The sequence below is a fragment of the Mizuhopecten yessoensis genome, unplaced genomic scaffold, assembly GCF_002113885.1.
Source record: "Mizuhopecten yessoensis strain PY_sf001 unplaced genomic scaffold, ASM211388v2 scaffold716321, whole genome shotgun sequence".
Taxonomy (NCBI): domain Eukaryota; kingdom Metazoa; phylum Mollusca; class Bivalvia; order Pectinida; family Pectinidae; genus Mizuhopecten; species Mizuhopecten yessoensis.
This window is the reverse complement of record NW_018480058.1, coordinates 549,064-572,290: the sequence shown is the minus strand read 5'-3', so window position 1 is coordinate 572,290 and position 23,227 is coordinate 549,064. Positions and strand designations below refer to the sequence as shown.

Genomic DNA, 23,227 nt, shown 5'->3' with positions numbered 1-23,227 from the left:
CCTTGGATAGAGCCCGACAAAGTTTGAGAATGAAAATGACCTTGACCTTCTTTCAAGGTCACAGGAGTCAAATGTGTCAGACACTTCAAACGACTTCTTCTGAAGAACTGAAAGGTATATAATCTCTATATTTGGCTTGTAGCTTCCTAGGAAAGAGCCGAACAAAGTTTGAGAATGAAAATGACCTTGACCTTCTTTTAAGGTCACATGAGGCAGATATGTCAAACACTTTAAACGACTTCTTCTGAAGAACTGGTAGTTATAAAATCTTAATATTTGGCAGGTGGCTTCCTGGGAAAGAGCCAAACAAAGTTTGCGAATGAAAATGACCTTGACCTACTTTCAAGGTCACAGCGTTCAAATATGTCAAACAGTTCAAACAGCTTCTTCTGAAGAATTAAAAGGCATAAAATTATAATATTTGGCTGGTGACTTCCCGGGATAGAGCTCACCAAAGTTTGCAAATGAAAATGACCTCAACCTACTTTAGAGGTCACAGAGGTCAACAACATTTTAATGGATTTGTTCTTGAGAACTAAAAGGAATGGATTCATAAGATTTGGCTGGTAGCTTTTTGGAATAGAGCTAACCAATTTGAGAAGGCAAATGACATTGACCTACTTACAAGATCACAGGGAAAAATATGTCAGCAACTTCTGAAGAAGAATCAAAAAGCATAGAATCTTATAATAATATTTTGCTGGTAGTTTCAACAGATGGAGCCAACAAAGTTTGCGAGGGAAATATTTTTAGTGCAATAGAATATTTAATGAGAATATTTTGCTATGACTGCTTAAATATTCAGGTGAGCGATACAGGCCCTCTTGGGCCTCTTGTTGGTTTGTGTTAAAAAACATAATCATATATTTATGACAGCATTGACATAAAATGTAAGTTTTAATCAGGTAATTAGATATGTATATTCTATGACATTGCCACTATACCTGGGGTTGGCTGAGCATCAAACATGGGCGCCAAATGTAACAGGACAACGAGAAATGCAACTCGAACTCGGGACCATCCGAACTCTAGACGGACGCTTTAGCTAGCCATTGACCCAGTCTAGTTCTGTTACAAATGTATCGGACCTCGTGTTGACATTATAATGACAACATAGTTGATACCAACATAATTCCTATGTACACTTATTTGAATAAATGCGGATTTTGATAATTCTCTGATTTTAAAATATTCTAAAATAGTCACCATCAACCCCGCCTGAAAGCAGTTCTCAATGTAAATGTACAAAATCAACCTTTTTTAGCACCTTTCATGCTTTCTCAGATGCACTGATTTATTTCTAGCACTAAGTAGATATACTCCTTATCTAAAGAACATTTGATAAAGGATAATAGGTAAGACGCACAAAGTGCTTATTCATGTAAACGTTGTAAGACATGGGTTGTAGAAGTTCTGTCTGAAACTGTCCGTCTCAAGTTGAAAGTAATATTGTGATTTATCTTTTTATTATGATGACATTTTGTTTCTGGTTGTTTTTAATAGATTGCAGATGTAATTAAAGAAATCAAAATGCATGACAAATATATATATATTGATGTTACTGCCAAAGTTTTTTTTTAGGTAACATGGTCCAGGAGTACTAGGAATAGTAAATACTGTAATACTGTATACCGGGGAATTTTAGCCCATTCAACTATTCATTCTTCACTGGTAAGATCTCTTCACCCATCGTAAATTTTGCCCTTAATATGTAATTCCTATGTATGGTATGTTATGTAGCAATTTTCGCTGTTATGATTAGTTTGCCCTCATTGCAGAGGGTGAAAAAGGTGAAATTATGACTGCGGCAGAACATTTCCCGGTATAGAGCATGCATTCAGTGCAACTTGTACACGAGGAAAGTATTGTAGTTAGGTAAAAACTCGCCTGGTATATTAACTTTTGTCCTTTACTCAAGGTTGATACTCTGCTTAAGTCAGAAATCTGCCATCTGATGCTGCCAAAGTTTCTTGTTCAATTTTGATGTCAGTCCAAATTTGCAAATATTTAATGAGGCGATTGCGATTATCAGATTCGTTGATATAATTTCTAGACAATATAAGTGAATGAATTATTAGATTCGAACAAACTTGTCTGTTAATCCTTTCACCACAGTGTAACTTTAGTAAACTGTACCATGCATTGGTCTGGATGAGTCCATTTCGGTCTACAGTGCTGCAACTTCCTTGCCAAATTCCAAGTTTGATGCCAGGATAAATTAACACATATTTGATGAGGCTGTTGCAATTTGATTGGCTGATTTATATTGTTTCTGGACACAATTTGATTGGCTGATTTATATTGTTTCTGGACACAAATTGATTGGCTGATTTATATTGTTTTCGGACATAATTTGATTGGCTAATTTATATTGTTTCTGGACATTATTTGATTGGCTGATTTATATTGTTTCTGGACATAATTGGATTGGCTGATTTATATTGTTTCTGGACATAATTGGATTGGCTGATTTATATTGTTTCTAGGCATAATTTGATTGGCTGATTTATATTATTTCTGGACATAATTTGATTGGCTGATTTATATTGTTTCTGGACATAATTTGATTGGCTAATTTAAATTGTTTCTGGGTATAATTTGATTGGCTGATTTATATTGTTTCTGGACACAATTTGATTGGCTGATTTATATTGTTTCTGGACACAATTTGATTGGCTGATTTATATTGTTTCTGGACACAATTTGATTGGCTGATTTATATTGTTTCTGGACACAATTTGATTGGCTGATTTATATTGTTTCTGGACACAATTTGATTGGCTGATTTATATTGTTTCTGGACACAATTTGATTGACTGATTTATATTGTTTCTGGACACAATTTGATTGGCTGATTTATATTGTTTCTGGACACAATTTGATTGACTGATTTATATTGTTTCTGGACACAATTTGATTGGCTGATTTATATTGTTTCTGGACACAATTTGATTGACTGATTTATATTGTTTCTGGACACAATTTGATTGGCTGATTTATATTGTTTCTGGACACAATTTGATTGACTGATTTATATTGTTTCTGGACACAATTTGATTGGCTGATTTATATTGTTTCTGGACACAATTTGATTGACTGATTTATATTGTTTCTGGACACAATTTGATTGGCTGATTTATATTGTTTCTGGACACAATTTGATTGACTGATTTATATTGTTTCTGGACACAATTTGATTGGCTGATTTATATTGTTTCTGGACACAATTTGATTGACTGATTTATATTGTTTCTGGACACAATTTGATTGGCTGATTTATATTGTTTCTGGACACAATTTGATTGACTGATTTATATTGTTTCTGGACATAATTTGATGGGCTGATTTATATTGTTTCTGGACACAATTTGATTGGCTGATTTATATTGTTTCTGGACACAATTTGATTGACTGATTTATATTGTTTCTGGACATAATTTGATGGGCTGATTTATATTGTTTCTGGACACAATTTGATTGGCTGATTTATATTGTTTCTGGACACAATTTGATTGACTGATTTATATTGTTTCTGGACACAATTTGATTGGCTGATTTATATTGTTTCTGGACACAATTTGATTGACTGATTTATATTGTTTCTGGACATAATTTGATGGGCTGATTTATATTGTTTCTGGACACAATTTGATTGGATGATTTATATGTTTCTGGACACAATTCGATTGGCTGATTTATATTGTTTCTGGACACAATTTGATGGCTGATTTATATTGTTTCTGGACACAATTTGATTGGATGATTTATATGTTTCTGGACACAATTCGATTGGCTGATTTATATTGTTTCTGGACACAATTTGATGGCTGATTTATATTGTTTCTGGACACAATTTGATTGGATGATTTATATGTTTCTGGACACAATTCGATTGGCTGATTTATATTGTTTCTGGACACAATTTGATGGCTGATTTATATTGTTTCTGGACACAATTTGATTGCATGATTTATATGTTTCTGGACACAATTCGATTGGCTGATTTATATTGTTTCTGGACACAATTTGATGGCTGATTTATATTGTTTCTGGACACAATTTGATTGGATGATTTATATGTTTCTGGACACAATTCGATTGGCTGATTTATATTGTTTCTGGACACAATTTGATGGCTGATTTATATTGTTTCTGGACACAATTTGAATGACTGATTTATATTGTTTCTGGACATAATTTGATGGGCTGATTTATATTGTTTCTGGACACAATTTGATTGACTGATTTATATTGTTTCTGGACATAATTTGATGGGCTGATTTATATTGTTTCTGGACATAATTTGATTGCACCATCAGTTTTGATAATACTGTTGTCACTCAAGTTTGATTTGGCCAAATGAGGCTGGTGTTATCTCATTTCAATTACTGATGGTTTCCAGATGTTTTTTGAAAGATTTATTAGATTTAGATGAAACTTCCATTGTAGAGTACCACTGGATAGTACAAGCACTATTCTGCATACATACAATGTTATGTAGTTTTCCATGTAACCATTTTGGTATTTTTTTGATATTTTTAACAGGATGTAATATAACAAATATTTCCAGAAATGTTACACACATATACTTTGTTTGCTATTTTGCAGACATGAGACATTGTGTAAATTTCCAGACATGATGCATAATCACCTCATATGCAACTTTGCATACGTGATACCTTGTACAAATGTTTTTAGTTTCCATACATAATGCTTTATTTTATATAATACTGTATTTTATATTTTATATAATTCTGTATTTTATATTTTATATAATACTGTATTTTATAAGTTTTCAGATTTCATAAAGCAGTAGAAAGTTTTCTAGATATTTTAATTACCTTGTTTGTAATTTTCCAGAAATTTCACCGTGTGTTAATTAAGTTTGCAGAAATGATACCTTGTATGTAAGATTCCAGATTCCATGAAATAGCAATTTTTCAACAGAAATATGCAGACGAGGATATTTGATTTGATTGTGAATTGTTTTTCCAAAATAACTACCTCGAGCTTCAAACTGTCCCTTCTGATTAAAATTAGATGTGAACTTCTCAATCATTTGATAATAATTTGAAGAAACCTTATTGAATTAATACCTCATATAAAAAAGATTTTGGACTTTGTAAATAATATGCTGTAAAATGGAATTGAGATCATGTTGTGTTCCAGTTTAACTTACCTCACTGATGTAAGGATGACTTAATGTAGTTCTGTTTCTTTTATTCTAGAGTCATTTAATTTCAATCATGACAAAGATGGTCTTGATATCAATGTCATCTATGAAAGTGTAAAAACACTTTTTACTTGTTTATTAACAGGCCTCTACACTATATATATGAAATATATACAGTGTATATGTGTAAAAATATGAAATAGGCTATCCCTTCCATACTATGTTTCATTATTTTACACATACATGTAGATACTCCAGGGGTTACACTCACTTATGCTGCCTGCACCCCTGGAATATGTCGTAGCAAAATTGAAGGCTCAGTGTGCACCTCCTTGTTGATGAGACAAGACTAGTTCGATCCTTTGATGTATATCAAAAGAATCTCACGGTCCTGTAACTGTAAAAATTGAAAATTAAAAATCCCAAAGATTCAGGGTTTTTTCACCCGAGCCCAATCAAATAACTATCTTTGTGCCTTCAATTTTACTATGACATATTCCAGGGGTGCAGAGAGCGTACTTGAGCAAAACCCCTGGATATCGAGGATGGTATTTACATATACCAAATGCAAATGCCTGTGGTTAATTCACTGAATGATAAAAAGTCGTTCTGAAGAGAAATTTTGTGACCCATGAGATGGTTTAACAATAAAACATATTTTTAATAACGCAGTACTTTTTTGTTATAATTTTATTGCTTTCTTTATCAAAAATATACAATGGAAATATAAAAATAACATGATACTGAATACCGGAACATTTTTGCTGCATTTTAATTTTCGTCTTTTCACCCTCTGCAATGAGTGCAAATTTATCATTACAGCAAACATTAGTATACAATAATGTAATAAAATAAGATACTTGTCAGATGTAAAGGGCCAAATTAACACTGGGCAAATTCGATTTTTTCAGCGTAGGACGAAAGTTTGACTGGACAAAAGTGTCCGATGTACAGTATTTGGTTAGGTTACAATAATAATTTGAGAATAAAAAATGTTTTATTGGTGGAAGGTTGTTCATTTTGGTAAAAAAATAGCATCTCTTTAGGTATTCTCCATAAACTTCACTATATCTGTCACCCGAGTCTGCAGTCAGAATTTCAATACAATTGTAATTGACTGCAGTGATGCAACAAAGCAAAAAAAAATAGAACATGTAAAGCAAAGTTGGGATTCGGCAAAAATTATGCTGGGGATCCACAAATATGTTGCAAATGTCAGAAAATAGAAAAAAGCCTAGATATGTCTTCTCCAATCTCCAGTGTACCCGGTAAAAGCTGCTACTTATTGCGGGATTACAATTAAGTTTCCCTAATTCTAATTAACATACTTGCCAACTTTCTGAAACTTCCATTATGGATATCACGTGTGCTTAGAATTAAAACTCAAATAAAATATGTGTATGTATACACCCTGGGGGAAAACAACACATCTTTTGAGCTGTTCTTTCAGATGAAATCATTAGATGTTAGAATATAGGAATAGTTTAACAAATTCACTGATTGAAAATGCTCAATTTTAAGGTCCAAAATCGGGAGTTGACAAGTATGTTATAATATATCAGAAAAAGCTTGTTAGGGTTTTAATTTCCATACCATCCAAACTTTTCTTACATGATTATGATATTGCAACCAAGTGTGAACTAGAAGAAACCGATGAAACCGAACTATGACAAAAAGCGACTTTCCCTAAATGAAGTATAGCCAACTTTACCATCTCCCCAAGGGAATTGGCTGATCCAGCGTATGAAATCCACAAGTTTGATATAGCACATAGGGACCTTTCCATCCATTCAGAGAATTTAATTCTAGCAAAATTGTGGTCTGAAGATGATATTTGAAATTTTAGCCAATTTGACTCTTTAACACTTTCACCCCTACAGTATGTAATTATATATAACTTGAGTAAACTCTACCATGCATTAATCTGGATGAGTCCATTATGGTCTACAGTGGTGAATGGGTTAATGTCCTTCCCACACAGTGTTACAGGGTAAGATCCATATGATTTACTTTTTTGATTGAATTGTCTTTTCCTACTAAATTCTTTTGTAATTGGTTCAAATATTTAACAATAGTCCAAAATGTGGACTGTTAACAGACACATGACAAGGGACAAAAGGTGGTGTCGATAGGTCACATGGGACTTGGTCATTAGGACTTCTGTAACATTATCACATAAAATAGTATGTAGAACAAAACAAAGAGCTTACATCAATAACAATCTACAGCTTGTGCATCACATATACAATGTATAACTTGTCACCAGGTTCTAGGAAGAAAATATTGATAAAAACTGAATAGTTTAACGACACATACACATAAATTTCCTGAAAATTAAATATTGACTGGTAAACTGTTCCTAACAGACAAGAAAGATTTGTAGGTTCTTCTTAAAATGTTTCAAATTTGGTAAATTTAAAGAAATTTAAGTGCAGGTTTGCCCAAAATATTTTAACATCTCCAGGTGAGGAGTCCTCAATTTCAAAGATAGAGAATTTATAATAAAAACAAATCCATATTTTACACATTTTATAAAGTTCAGTCTAAAATATGCTGCCAAATGTCCCTAAGAGACCAGATACATTAGACACATTATTGTAATGTCCCAAAGACACCACATACATTAGACACATTATTGTAATGTCCCAAAGACACCTGATACATTAGACACATTATTGTAATGTCCCAAAGACACCTGGTATATTAGACACATTATTGTAATGTCCCAAAGACACTTGATACATTAGACACATTATTGTAATGTCCCAAAGACACCTGGTATATTAGACACATTATTGTAATGTCCCAAAGACACCTGGTATATTAGACACATTATTGTAATGTCCCAAAGACACCTGATACATTACACACATTATTGTAATGTCCCAAAGACACCAGATGCATTAGACACATTATTGTAATGTCCCAAAGACACCTGATACATTACACACATTATTGTAATGTCCCAAAGACACCAGATACATTAGACACATTACTGTAATGTCCCAAAGACACCTGATACATTAGATCCGTTATTGTAATGTCCCAAAGACACCAGATACATTAGACACATTATTGTAATGTCCCAAAGACTTTTGACACATTAGACACATTACTGTAATGTCCCAAAGACACCAGATACATTAGATCCGTTATTGTAATGTCCCAAAGACACCTGATATATTAGACACATTATTGTAATGTCCCAAAGACTCCTGACACATTAGACGCATTATTGTAATGTCCCAAAGACTCCCGACACATTAGACACATTATTGTAATGTCCAAAAGAGACCTGACACATTAGACACATTACTGTAATGTCTCAAAGACTCCTGACACATTAGACACATTATTGTAATGTCCCAAAGACACCTGACATATTAGACACATTATTGTAATGTCCCAAAGACACCTGACACATTAGACACATTATTGTAATGTCCCAAAGACTCCTGACACATTAGACACATTATTGTAATGTCCCAAAGACACCTGACACATTAGACACATTATTGTAATGTCCCAAAGACTCCTGACACATTAGACACATTATTGTAATGTCCCAAAGACACCTGACACATTAGACACATTATTGTAATGTCCCAAAGACACCTGACACATTAGACACATTATTGTAATGTCCCAAAGACTCCTGACACATTAGACACATTATTGTAATGTCCCAAAGACACCTGACACATTAGACACATTATTGTAATGTCCCAAAGACATCTGATACATTAGATCCATTATTGTAATGTCCCAAAGACACCTGATACATTAGACACATTAATGTAATGTTCAAAAGACACCTGATACATTGACATTATTGTAATGTCTCAAAGACACCTGATACATTAGACACATTACTGCAATGTCCCTAAGAGACCTGATACATTGACATTATTGTAATGTCTCAAAGACACCTAATACATTAGACACATTACTGCAATGTCCCTAAGAGACCTGATACATTGACACATTACTGTAATGTCCCAAAGACACCAGATACATTAGACACATTACTGTAATGTCCCAAAGACACCTGATACATTAGACACATTATTTTAATGTCCTTAAAGACACCTGATACATTAGACATATTATTGTAATGTCTCAAAGACACCCGACACATTACTGTAATGCCCTATAGATACCCGATACATTAGAAACATTATTGTAATGCCCTAAAGACACCTGATACATTAAGACACATTATTGTAATGTCCCAAAGACATCTGACACATTAGACACATTATTGTAATTTCCTTAAGACACTAGACACATTATAATCACAACCATGACACTTGATACATGTACATAGATACAGTAATCCCTGATTTGTGGCCTTTCTGTATATACCTTCTGTATTTAGTTATACAATTTCAATTAGAAGGCCATTATAATTGAACACTGGGTCACTTTGTATTAATCACCAGCATGAGAAAATGTGGATGATTATTTTTGTGGTTTATAATATTCACGGAATGTGATGAATCCAGTTTTAGCACTAGTCTGGTATCACTACCAGACTACATACTAATGACTTTCTGTGAGGAGAACCTATCAGAGAAATAATATTTTATATGACATAATGTTGCTTGGCTGCAGATATTGATGTCCTCTGTGATAATTATAAATACAATATCCACAACCTAATATTAGTAATTAAATACAAGAAATATAACTCCAAGTGAAACAATGAAAACTGATGACAGTACAAGTCTGAGTCTCCAGTGTGCTTTACTCCTTTGTAAATCCCTGTGCAAACCACGCACCTGCTTTTCAGTTGATATCAAACTTCCGCTATTGTCAACAACATAGGTGGCAGCTTTTACTTTTTGAGCCAATGGCATTTGAGCTTCTATTCTGCCTCTGGCTTCCTCTTCTGTCAGTTTATTTCTTTTCATCAGCCGTTCTAATTGTTGATCCTCCGAGCTGAAATGTTAAATGATGATATTGAATAGTTTCAGTCAATGCTGAAATTAACTGACAATACTTTTATACTATGAAGCATAAGACACAAACAACTGTGAAGAGACATTACACATATATAGCTCTCGAAATAACTTAATGTTAAAACAAGGCGCTGTGTCAACCTATTGAGAACTATACTGGGTCAGTGTATTGAACATTAATTTCATTTTAGATAATCTTGTTGTGTAATTTTACAAATCTAGAGGTCATAATGTGTTCAATGCCTCTGCTAGGAGTCGAACCCAGGACCTCATGGTTACTAGCCTTTACGCTCTACTGAATCAGCTTGAGAGAAATCTCCCTAGCCACGTCAGTAGCAAGAAGCAAGTATTTTACCAGTGTGACATACTCCCCCTCCCGAAAAGAACTTGTCCCAAGTTTTCTAGGGGTCATAGCAATTCTTATGAAAGTATCACTAAATATATTTGTCCATATTTTTCGGGTCCTTACATTGGCACCAATGTAACAGAGGTAATTATTTGTTCACTGTCTCTGCTAGGAGTCAACCTCTGATTTACTGTTGCCCTATGCTCTACAGAATGAGCTAGAGAACATATGTCCCGAGCTGAGTCGGTAGAACCAGCCAGTTATGCATTTTCATTTAACTAACCTACAATTAAACATATTTGTAGAAGATGTGACTCCCATCAACTGGTCTAGCTAGTACTGAAAATGTTTGTTTCTGATGTTGGATTATATAATTACCTATCACAGCGACAGTACTTACCAATTGACAACTACAGTGTATGTTACGTAGGGTAGGACTTTTCCTGTCTCAAACAGCAAAGGAATATCCAGAACAGCATATGCATGACCTGTAAATGTATTTAAACCTGTCAAAACATCCCAGAAGTACATTTGCGAGCTCTACAAATTCCAAATTTGTGAATGCTACTATAGGCAGCTTTAAAATCCTCCTCTCCTATATTAACAATTCCTTTTGTAGCCTCATGAAAATTCCATGACAAGTAAGCATACCAAGTAAATACAAATAATAGATAGATATCTAAATGCAAGTATTTCTGTGATATGTGGAAATAACAAGTTTGATGAATGTAGCCTAGGTTAAATACATGTACATTTACCAAGGAAGTTGCTCCTGTTAATTTGGAATGAACAAAGGGCCTTAACTCTGTATATAGTGGGACATGACACCACACTCTAGTAGATGACACTCTGATTCCTCTAGATATTTGTAACTTTTTAGAAGGTACAGTTGTATGTCATAGGAGAAATAATAAGCAAGCTATGCTGTCAAAAATCTTTGGCATCAGATATGAAACCAGAGTACAGTGGGGCGGAACAATATACGCCCGTCGAATGCCATATAGTGTTATATCCTTTCTTACATTGAAATAAGATCTGCATCATTCTAAGAGTGGTTAGTTGACATGCTATAAAAAATGTATGAGAAAATCTCTGGATAAAAAATCAAATACTGAAATGAATAAAGGGCCATAACTTTTGCAAAAATCGTCAAATCAAAATTCTTTTAAGCAGGACACAACTTCATATCGTGACTATAATGTATCCCAAGTTTCAAAGAAATCCGTCACAAAAAATAGGAAGATCTCCGGACAAAAAATCAAATACTGAAATGAACAAAGTGCAATAACTTTTGCAAAAATTGTTGAATAAAAATTCTTTTCAAGGAAACACAACAACATATCATGATTATTTAGCCTCCTAAGTTTCCAAGAAATCCTTCAAAAAAAGTAGGAGGAGATTTCCGGACAATTTTTTTTTACTAAAATGAACAAAGGGCAATAACTTTTAGAAAAATTGTCGAAACAAAATTCTTTTATGGGAGACACAACTTCATATCATGATTATAATGTATACCAAGTGTCAAAGAGATCGGTCAAAAAATGTAGGAGGAGATTTCCGGACAAATAAAAGTTTACGACGAACGGACAACCCCATACCATAATACTTCTGTCAAATTTGACGGGCATATGAAAAGGCCATAGTCCTGTATATACATGTAGCAGCTAGGGCACACTACCCTATTTTAGTATACAATGTATATATGTATGCCACACACTGCCTTCTATAGCTACAATACCCTAGCTGGGGTAGATGAGGCCCAGTATTCATAGTAGTACTTAACTGCCTTCCTGAGATACACAGTTATATATATAATTTATATACCAAGTTTGGTGACTGTAGGAATAGCACAGAGTTTATGCTTCGGACAAACTTTAGTATAATAACTAACAAGAGGCCCAGAGGGCCTGTATTGCTCACCTGAATATAATTAAAGTAATTGGTATGAAGTAAAGATATAGCACTCCATTGTAGGTGCTGTAAGTACATATGAAATTTCAGAAAGATCCTTCCAGTACTTGAGATATAGAGAACAAACTTCAAACAGAGCCCCACCTCTATTCCCCTACGGGGGTCATACCCACCAATTATACAAAATTGAGTCACCATCACCCAAGGATGCTCCACACTAAATAAGGATAAAATCCCTTAATCCCTATGGTAGAAGAAGGAGTTTAAAGGTTTTACCTCCATTTTCCTTATTGGGCCCCGCCTCTCTGCCTACAGGGGGGGGGGGGGGGGGGGGGCGCCAGACACACCGTTTATACAAAATTGGTTCCCCTTCACCCAAGAATGCTTCATACAAAATATTGACAAAATCCTGTCATTCCTACCGAAGAAAAAGGATTTTGAAGATTTACGTCTATTTCCCCTATTGGGCCCCCACCCCCCCGTCAGGTCCCAGGGGGGCCACACCTACCGTTTATACAAAATTTGTTCCCCTTTACCCAAGGATGTTCCACACCAAATATAGACCAAATCCTTTCATTCCTACAGAAGAATAAGGATTTTAAAAAATAACTTGCTATGTTTCCCCTATTGTGCTCCGCCCATCAGGCCCCTGGGGAGCCAAACCCATGGTTAATACAAAATTGGTTCCCCTTTATCCAAGGATGCTCCACACCAAATATGGACCAAATCCTTCCACTCCTACAGAAGAAGAAGGATTTTAAAGAATTTGCTACATTTCCCCTATTGGGCCCCGCCCCTCAGCCCCCAGGGGGGTCAGACCCACCATTTATACAAACTTTCTTCCCCTTCCCCCAAGGATGCTTCTGACCAAATATGGAACAAATCCTTCCACTCCTACAGAAGTAGAAGGATTTTAAAGAAGAATTTGCTATATTTCCCCTATTTGGCCCCGCCCCTCAGGCCCCTGGGGGGCCACACCCACCATTGATACAAAATTGGTCTTTTTCACCCAAGGATGCTCCACACCAAATTTTGTTAAAATCCGTTCAGTGGTTAATAACTAGTATATACGTAGTGTAAAGTTGACAGATGACGGACGACTGACGCAGGACGACGGACGCTGCAGTATGGCATAAGCTCACCTTGGTCCATCGGACCAGGTGAGCTAAAAATAGCAAGTTTGGTGAACATGGGTGGAATAGTATGAACTTTATGATCCAGACAAAGTGTTGGTGATACCTAGCCAGCCAGCCAATCCCAAACCATAATACACCCCATCAAAGATGGACACATAAATATACAGTTACCAGATATCAAATTAAAAGGCTTTAAGCAAGAAACATACGTTGTTAACAAGCTGTGTGTGTATTGTCAATGGAACTGTACTTCAAAACTAGTTAGTGCTGTCATTTTAGAGATTGATTCAAATTTTTGTTTAGAATTATCAAATGGCAACAGAATAAAGCTATGTGATGACTTTCTGCATTCATAGTACTGTGAACACTATTTTATCTTAGTTGGTTAATAAAGTGGACATAAAAAAATCTTTGATGTAAATATAAACTTCATGTTGTAAAAACCCTATCTACAGCATATGACAGGGTTGGAACCCTGATAAGCTGATAGGTGCAGTTTTATCCCTAACATAACAGCTTTCAGGGTATTAAAATGTTGTTTTTTTTCAAATATTTTTTCTCTCAGGATATCAGGAAAGATACTTTCAGGAAGCTGTTGCCATTCCTGAAATAGAACACTTGTGGAAGGGAGATGCAATCAATACTAATTAAGTATGTAGTTCCTTGATCTATTTACCAAAAGTTTGTTGCATATTGTACAATCACTGGTACTTACAAGTGAGAAGAAGAATAACAATTACCTGTGATAAATAGCTGAAAGATTTTCCTTAGCATCAATTTATGTATTTCTGGGTGAGTGAGTGAATTCAACAGTCGCCTTTTCTGGGTATCAGCAAAAATGATTTCTCCAAGTTTTTCCCGATTGATTTCTCCATTTTCCAAAAACACCTCGTCTCCAAAATGCTGTCGGATTTTCTTCCAGGCTGTGGCTCCAGGGGCAACAACTAGGTAATACAAAAGGGAGAGAACACAATAAACGCTATTCCATATCTTCAGCCTGATATTTCGTCTTTTCGTGTTGCAGAGTTATCTGCTCTTGTGAGCAGGTATTGATTGTTACGTCATTAGTTTGTGTGAGAAAATTACGTTGTTTTCTCAAAAAATGATGACGTTACTCTCACAAACAAACGACGTAACAATCAATACCTGTTCACAAGAGCAGATAACTCTGCAATATGAAAAGACGGAATACTGTTATAACATTGAATTTTCTTGGCCCAGAGGTGCTTCAAACTAAATTATTACAATGAAAACAAATCCCTTCACGAGCATTTCATATGTCTTGAGGGTCATAGACTAAAATCTAGCGTTTCTATACCACCAGTAATCCTTACCAGCCAACCCCTACCAAGGACTTAAGTTGTTCCATACCAATGTGTAATAAACCATACAACACATATTTTAATTTAATTTAATATTCCACAACATGCATGCTTCATTTAATATGCTTTTTCAAGTGTTAGTCATACAGAAACCTTGGATATTCGGCACACGTGCAGTCACATCCATTAACATGTTTCGACCATAAAATAACAATCAAAACAGTATACAGACAACTTGTTTATTTACTCGATAAATTAATGGAAAAATAATTTGGTGATTTGGGCAGGTACATGTATTTGGTACAAATTTATGAGATACATGTATATATATATACATGGCACCCTGGTAAAATACTAGCCACTTCCTACTGGCACGGCTAGTGTGATTTTCTCTTTAGCTCATTCAGTAGAGCATAAGACTAGTAAGGCAGAGGTCCCGGGTTTTACTCCTGTTGGAAGCATAAAAAAAATAATGACCTCTGTTACATTGGCGCCCATATACGGACCCGGGAGATTTGACAAAATACTCAGCGATACTTGCAAAGGAATTTAATCGCTTTGACGCCTAGTAAACTTGGGACAGGTTCTTTCCTGGAGGGGGAGTATGTGACCCTGGTAAAATACTAGCCGCTTCCTACCAGCTCGGCTAGGGAGATTTTCTCTTTAGCTCATTCGGTAGAGCCGAAGATTGGTAAGGGAGATCGAGGTCCCGGGTTAGACTCATGGCAGAGGCATTAAACAAAAATAATGACCTCTGTTACATACTCAGTACAAAACAACGTAAATCCTTAATACGCTGTGTACTACAGGTTGACTGGTACCGAATGGCGATGGTAAGGATGACTGGACTTGCAAAGAGTTTATTAAAGGTGCTAGGGAGGAATGTGCAGAGCTGGACTGGGTCAATTGCCTGCAGACAGGTAGCCCAATTGGTAAGATTTCGGAGGGACCAGAGTTTGAATCGGTCTGGCTGTGCATTTTTCCTCTCCTGTTCCAAGATATTGGTTGTTAGTAATGTGGCTGGTAAGATATATTTGTGTTGAAACTACTGAGGGAGTCTGTGATCAAACTGCATAATGTAAACCACTATATAAACTGTAACGTGGTCGCAGCCTCACTAAAATACAATGTAAGTCATGCGAGGAATTTACACCAGTAAGTTTAAATCTGGTGCCATGCAAATGTGATGAAAACCTATCGAGCTAGTTGTTTTTATATGTAAACCGCCGTGTTCAGGTGCATTCTCAATGTTATTTACGCCCTTGAGTAGAGCTGGGTGATTGAAAGGTAGGGGCGGGGCTTATGGGTATATTAGCCGGTCAAAATAGGGTGTGCATCGCCCCTCAGCCATAGAGACTCGCCCACAGCCTCTCGGGCAGCTACATCCTCTTTTTGTGGTGGAGGCTACATGAGAGCAGACCATTACTTGCATTTGTTAGTTGTACTAGAGAGTGAGCTTTCAATGATGGGGTATGTCTGAATAAGTCTGTTACCCATCACGATCGCTCAATCAAAAGTAACATACCTTACAAGGGCAAGCTAACGTGTTGCTTCGGGTTTGCTACAATGATAAATCATGACGGCACTGTGAGAGCTTGTTAGATTGATATAGGGATCGAGATAAAGAGATCTGTGACTCGGTCAGGATAAATCAAGGGTATATAGCAAGAGGAGTTCTACAGATTGTACAGTATAGGTGTACTAAGGTAGGGGTGCTGAGTTATCATTGTAGTGAGACATCGGCCGTACTGAGCTCTCCAAGCTATCGCCAGTAAGGGTTGTCAAGACCTGTATGTGTGTTGCTGTGGCAGGGAAGTGAGAGATTAGCGAGCGATTGGCCTTGTGTGTATATACGCACACTCTGACGATCAGTAGTAGGAGCGCTCAATTAGATTAGTAAGTAGGACTGTTTTATTGTTTTATTATATATTGAATTTGCATTTTACTGTTACATCGATACCTCTTTGAACATATTCCCTGTATATATTTATTAGTACAAGACGTACATGATCACCAGCAGTGATTGCTCGGGCAGAGCTAGATTTTAAAACTTGTCTGTAGATACAACCCAGTAGGGCTTAGGTAATAATCCTGTGGCGGATCAAGAGGGTTTTTTTGGGGCTTCAGGGGGAAAAAAACTGAGAATTTTCCTTAAAAATCATGTATTTTCACCGTTTTCCCAACTTGAAACCCCCCACCAGAGAGGTCTCTGGATCTGCCATAATAATAATACTCAGTGGAATCTCCGATGTGACTCGGGTACGAACCCACAGGCATTTGTTTCTGTCTATAAAAATAGTCATGAGAAAAAGACATTGTATGAGTAAGGTGTGGGTTTTTTCTCATGCGAAACAACCCGGATCCGTACTCAACGACACTCAAACAAAAGTTACTGTCATTTACCTTCCCGGGCGAGTTTGTCTGCATCAATAACTTTACAACCAAGATCAGACAAGGTTTTGGAAACGGAAGATTTGCCGGAGGCTATGCCGCCGGTAAGACCAACAAGGAACATGATGTAAGGATCCGGACCATCCACAGCAAACCGAAACCGGAACAAGGTTGTACTAAAACCGAGAATTCAGCATTATCATAATAATCGAATCATTTAAATTTTAAATTTAAAGAAATAATGCTCGATAATTCAACCTTAAGTTATAAATAAGAAAACATTTTTTTTTATTTTCAACGCTATTTAAGAGCAGGGTTGTTAGTTGAATAGGTTTTGAATATAATAGTCTGGGACATCACTTTAGTAAAGTAAAACACTGATGTCATCTCCACAAGATGGCGGCCCCCATGAATGTTCCACAGCATCACGTCCGAGGGGAATATTGTACCACGCGTTCGACCTATAGGGAGGGGAGATACCCAAAAGCAGTGAAAGTAATTTGATTTCCCAAGTATTCAAGGGCCGATTTACTGACAATTCAATAACGTGTTGCAGACACGATAAAATAAATGGTCATATCGCCCTAAATCCAGTTCGCCTAGGCCAGGGTGGTTTTGCCTAAATATTTATTACAAAAAAACGTTCACAGAAGAATGTTTAAACCATACACATCTGAAAAGGCCAAAACAAATTTCGCCCTAAAATACATTTACGGCAAACAAACTTAGGGCGCCGCTAACCGAATTTAGGGCGAAATGACCTGACTACATTCAGCAAGAAAAATCACCCTTTTAAGCAATTAAACAATGATAAAAGTTTAACACAAGGCTCTTTTGACAAGCGCCACAGTCGTCATATATAACCCACATAAAAATGTATATGGTACCAGTACTGGCCTCTTGTATTATTGGAGTACCATTTCAGCAGAGAAATTGTGTTTCAAAACTTTTCAAACAAACATCATTTAATTTTAGTCTTGAATTGCCTGTAAAGGCTGCAGCTCTGTAAATATGATCAATTGAAATGTAGTAGAATTTCCACTGACATGTTATATATATATTATTTGAAAGTCACTTACATAAACATTATATGTACATGCATAATTGTGCACTGTATCTCAGATATTTTTGGATCCTTCATTTCCAGGTGTACACCATTAACCTTGAATCAAGCTACCTTTTGGTGCAGGGCGTATCAGCTGTTGGAGCCACACAGGAGCTTGTCAAGTTATTTGCTCTTTATGGTGCAGTGGCAGAGTACAGAACTCTAGATGAATATCCGACAGCAGACCAATTTACTGATGTATTCCTGATTAAATTTGAGAAAATCCAAGCAGCCAGGTACAGTTGTGAAGGAAGTAAATCAAATTGAGGTGGAACAGAAATTTCAGTGTGTATGATTGTTGGAATGAGTGGGGAAGGGACAGCATTCTGTCTTAATAAGATTGACCGAGTAATCATATGATCATGAGTTGATGCAGGAATTTTGAAAGGGGCAAGATGTACGTCTTTGCATACCCTATCACCAGAAGCATTTTAGTTATATTTTTTATGATTTATTTTTGATTTCTAATGTTCAAAAACTGTCCATAGGAAACAGTGAAATAAAAACATATTCAATTATATGATAAAGAAAGCCTTGTCAAGGGAGACATTATATAATGTGTGTATATTTTAAAACAAAATTTTGATGCCCCGAACTTTTTGACCCCTGTCCCATGAAAAATGTGATATATACCTATTTGCATCCTCAATACTCCAGGGGTTACGCTCACTTACGCTCTCTGTTCCCCTTGAATAAATCATATCAAAATTGAAAGCACACCGCTACCTTTTTTTTTTTGGTTTCAGGTAAAAAAACAAATGACCAATCGCTATAGGCTGATACATGTACCTGTCCTTTTAAGATTACAAATCCTGTAATTTTGGGGGTTACGTGAGGTTCATTTGATGTTCATAAGAGGATCAAACTAATCTCCTTCGTCTCATCCACATCCTTCAATTTTATCATGACATATATTCAAAGGGTGCAGAGAGCATAATGGAGTGTATACCCCTGGAGTATCAAGGATGACCGTTTTAAGTGTTTTGAGGATATGGTTAAAGACATTATTTTTTCTACATTTTCTTTTTTGACTCTTTTAGTTATTTTACCATATACCGTATGTAAATGACTTTTAATATCAATATTAGAATTCTCTTCACCAATGCATGACATTATTGAATTGGGATTTTATGACCCGGTATGTTTTTTTATTAGTAAGTGTTCGGATTCTCAATCTTTAATAGTGAACTAAGTGAGGCAATTTATTTTTCTGGTTTTGTGAAATTAATGGATTGGTGTACAAATGCCTGAAATGGGGAAAAAATGAAAGAGTGAGGACTTTGACATTTAACTGCTTTACTGTATACTGGTCCCAAGTGTTTGGAGCACAAACATACTTGTGGCCTGCCCCTCCACTTCCAGAAGTCACAGAAAATTTTGTTAATAGAGATTAACATGAAATAACGCTTCTATATTCAACTTACAAAAAAACATCATCATTTGTATTTGTCTGAAAATTGATGAAAAGGTTCTATTTCAAAACAAAAAGGCTTAACTTTAAAAAATAGTTGGTATTACACGTACTAGATTTATGAAATAATTGCTACTGACTTTAATCGTTAGTAATAATTATTATTATTTGTTAATATATACTAATTAATATGATTGTTTAATGTCTTTCAGAATTGCCCGGAGAAAGTTGGATGATTGGTCATTTTTTAGTGGTATTTTGCATGTTAGTTACGCACCAGAGTATGAAAGTGTAGAAGAAACTCGTCAGAAACTTCAGGATCGGCGAAAATCCATCGCTGCAAGGATCAGGAAAAATGGTAAAACTTAATCAATTTCAACATGTACCCATAACGTTCTTGTCTGATCATTTTGTGAAATTATATAATTAACTGCTTGAGATCCCTATAAGACTTTATTTCATTTTCTTATATAAACCTACCAATCATAGAACAGGTATAACTATCATCATGTTTTAAACACCTGTTTTGAAACTATTGTTTTTCAGAGGCTGAGATTGGCAAATCCAGAGGTAGCAACAGGATGGCTAGTCAGTCACAGTCTGCTATATCAGGTCAGAGTTCAAGTTCTCAGGGTCAGAGGTCAAACAGTCAGTGGTCTGGTGATAAAGGTCAATTTCAGATGAAGTCATTCCAGGCTAGTAAGTCTTCAAATTTGCCTAGTCACATTGACAAACATAATAGAACTAGAGCTAGAGAGACACAAAGGCCTGCTGACAGCATTCCTCAGTCTGATACCCGTGTACCACCATTACCATGTACAACAGGTGCTCCGCCATTGGAGGAGGAGAAACAGATTTGGATCCCGCCTCCACCTAAAGAGGTGCCTAACAGAGAAGGAATTTCTCATCATTCAGCATCGAGTTATGAGTTTGCAAGAGTTAGGACAGCTCACTCATTGTACCCACCCAATTATGATGCTAGGATTTCTACAAAATCTGACAACACACAAAGTTATAATCAGAATGCATACACACAACAAAGGGAAGAAAACCCAGCCAGAATGTCCAAGAGCATTCCTCAAACTAATGGTGATTTCAAAGAAATGTTTATGAAAAGAAATTTATCAAAGGGAGATAAATCAGACATAAATTTGAAACAAGAAGCTTCCAAGAATCATGACTCTGATCAGGAAGCAAAAATAAGTTCTAAAGTTAAAATGCAGGCTGGTGTTATTGTCCGAACATTCAAGCCTCAGACGGCACCCCCAAAGTTTGTACCACGACAGATGATGAAATTAACAAAGAAAAGTGTGAATAATTCAGTTAATACATCAAAGGATGTGGTCAACAAAGAGTTGCGACAGAATGCTTTAAGACTTGGAGAAATTCAGGGACCCGTGGCTCGGGGTCAGGATGGTGTACAGGAACCAAGAAAACCGACAGAAACAGAGGAGTCGGTGGAGAAAACAAGGATCCAGATCAGAAAACGGGTCTCGGAGGTAGGTCTTTTACTGGACTAATACAGATACATTCTTGTGTTACATTTTATATATACAATTTTATGTATTCTGGTTCATTTGACAATCAGTTTGAACAAATTGAACAGGAATGTTTTGAGCTTTTTTTTATTGTTTTAAAGCTCAACAGTTAACGATCTAAAAAAAATATCTGAAAAGAAATGTATCAAAGGGAGTTAAACATCTTCGGGGTTGGATCAGTCAGTGTAAGCACCCTGTATCGGGACCCTGGACAGGTACTGCTCTCCCTGGCTGATCCAACGAAACTCGTGAATTATCCTTTACTTATTGCTGCTGTTTTAATACAGTACAGAGAATTTTCAGTGTCTTGCACTTAGCCATAGAAATCAAATGTTTTATCAGAAATCATATAACAAACCATAGAAATCAAATGTTTTATCAGAAATCGTATAACAAACATGCATTGGTTAATTGGTTTTCTTCTTTGTCCTACAATGATCAGTATTATGAAATTGATGCTGTACAGATGTTAGTATTATTTTAACAAGTGTTTTTTTCTTTTTACAGATTACTACTGAAGAGAAAAGCATTGCAAAGAAAGCCAAATCCAGCTAACAGTACCTGGTCCTTGTTACATCATATTATAAGCAAGTCCAGCTAACTATTTGCTAATTCAAGCACTTGTTTTAAATTCTATTTATTTATTTGAACATTAATAAAATGTCTTTGAAAAATATTTCTGGTTTTTAGGTACTTCCCTGTTTTGTTGTAGGGGTAATATTGGTTAGTTGAAGTATCAAACAGTATAAAATTGTCTTGTTGCATGCTTATCTAGGTGAACTGTTTAAAAAATGCTCCAATTCTGAAGTCATGAAGACATGCACTCAAAAAATACTAAGAACATATTTGTTCTAGTTGTTACCTCCCTTTGCCCATGTTTTTTGTTCATCTGCAGTCCAAACATACTCTTTATGCGTTTTGGTTGCTATGAATCAAATAAAGTTAAACATTATAAACAGATTATGATATATGAGACAACCTTTTTGCATTTTGATACAAAATACTGTATTGATGGGTTGTAAACTGTGCCTAACCTTACCAGAGATTTTGATATATAATGAATTTTTCACCAATACTACAGAGGTTTTTTGTGGGGTTCTATTACCAATTACCGAAATTAACAGAAAATTAATTTCTCTTTGCTGTTACACCATATGTCATTGCAAGGGGACACAGCATTCACAAGTAAACAAATCCTGCAAAACGGAGCAAAAACAATAAAGAGTTCTTTAATACAATCAGTAATAATTGTCACTGATAGATGATATCAATGGAAAAGATCACAACATCTTTGATACTGAAATATGTAACTCTAGAATACATCTTGAAGTTAATAACAATATATTAATGTTTTTTTCAAATAATCGTATCATTTGCTGTTTAATCTGGTAATCATACAATGATACCCAGGTATTCCAACAGGAAACATTTAGATGACAAAGAAGTCGAGATCACCATTATTGTTAACAATGGATAGCTCGCCTTACCTTTTATTTATATTTTGAAATACATGTATGTCAAATACATTACAGTATATGAATGAGTTCAATGAATATTACATGTACACCTAAGTCAGTAAGAACAGGTAAATCTTGGTAAAGAGATTCTGTACCCTTACTGGACGGTGTGACTGTTTAATGTATTCACTCTCGAATCCCTTGATCCAGTGATCGTGTAAATCATCTAGGTAGTACCCCATCATCAATGGAAAACAGTGCATTAGTAGGCGATGGCTGTGTATACTCCATTTGTACTTTTGATACAATAAAAAAATATTTGAATTGAAATCAAAGAAAAAAGATTGGTTACAGCATATATATCTACACATTATACATGTGAGTGTATGTATTTCACTTTTGGCCCGTTCTCTCTGTCTGGAGGGAGTTGGTGCAGCCTCTTTTGCTTATAAGATATTTAGTCCCTTTGACCAAGA

At 35.6% G+C, this 23,227-nt stretch overlaps 2 protein-coding genes across 2 annotated transcripts; one reads left to right on the top strand and one right to left on the bottom strand.

The window, feature by feature from the left end:
- Nucleotides 1-6,656: 6,656 nt before the first annotated feature.
- Nucleotides 6,657-17,408, bottom strand: LOC110443039 (dephospho-CoA kinase domain-containing protein-like). The gene is made up of 4 exons (XM_021486989.1): nucleotides 17,253-17,408; nucleotides 14,268-14,471; nucleotides 10,881-10,968; nucleotides 6,657-10,114 (listed from the first exon to the last, which is right to left on the bottom strand). Exons 1-4 carry the CDS (start codon nucleotides 17,362-17,364, stop codon nucleotides 9,838-9,840), a joined length of 681 nt encoding a protein of 226 aa, XP_021342664.1. The 5' UTR covers nucleotides 17,365-17,408; the 3' UTR covers nucleotides 6,657-9,837.
- A 220-nt stretch (nucleotides 17,409-17,628) lies between these two features.
- On the top strand, nucleotides 17,629-21,978 carry LOC110443038. Its single transcript, XM_021486988.1, has 5 exons — nucleotides 17,629-17,735; nucleotides 18,388-18,581; nucleotides 19,969-20,114; nucleotides 20,303-21,255; nucleotides 21,802-21,978. The coding sequence occupies exons 1-5, from the start codon at nucleotides 17,637-17,639 to the stop codon at nucleotides 21,847-21,849; spliced, it is 1,440 nt and encodes a 479-aa protein (XP_021342663.1). The 5' UTR covers nucleotides 17,629-17,636; the 3' UTR covers nucleotides 21,850-21,978.
- Nucleotides 21,979-23,227: the final 1,249 nt, after the last annotated feature.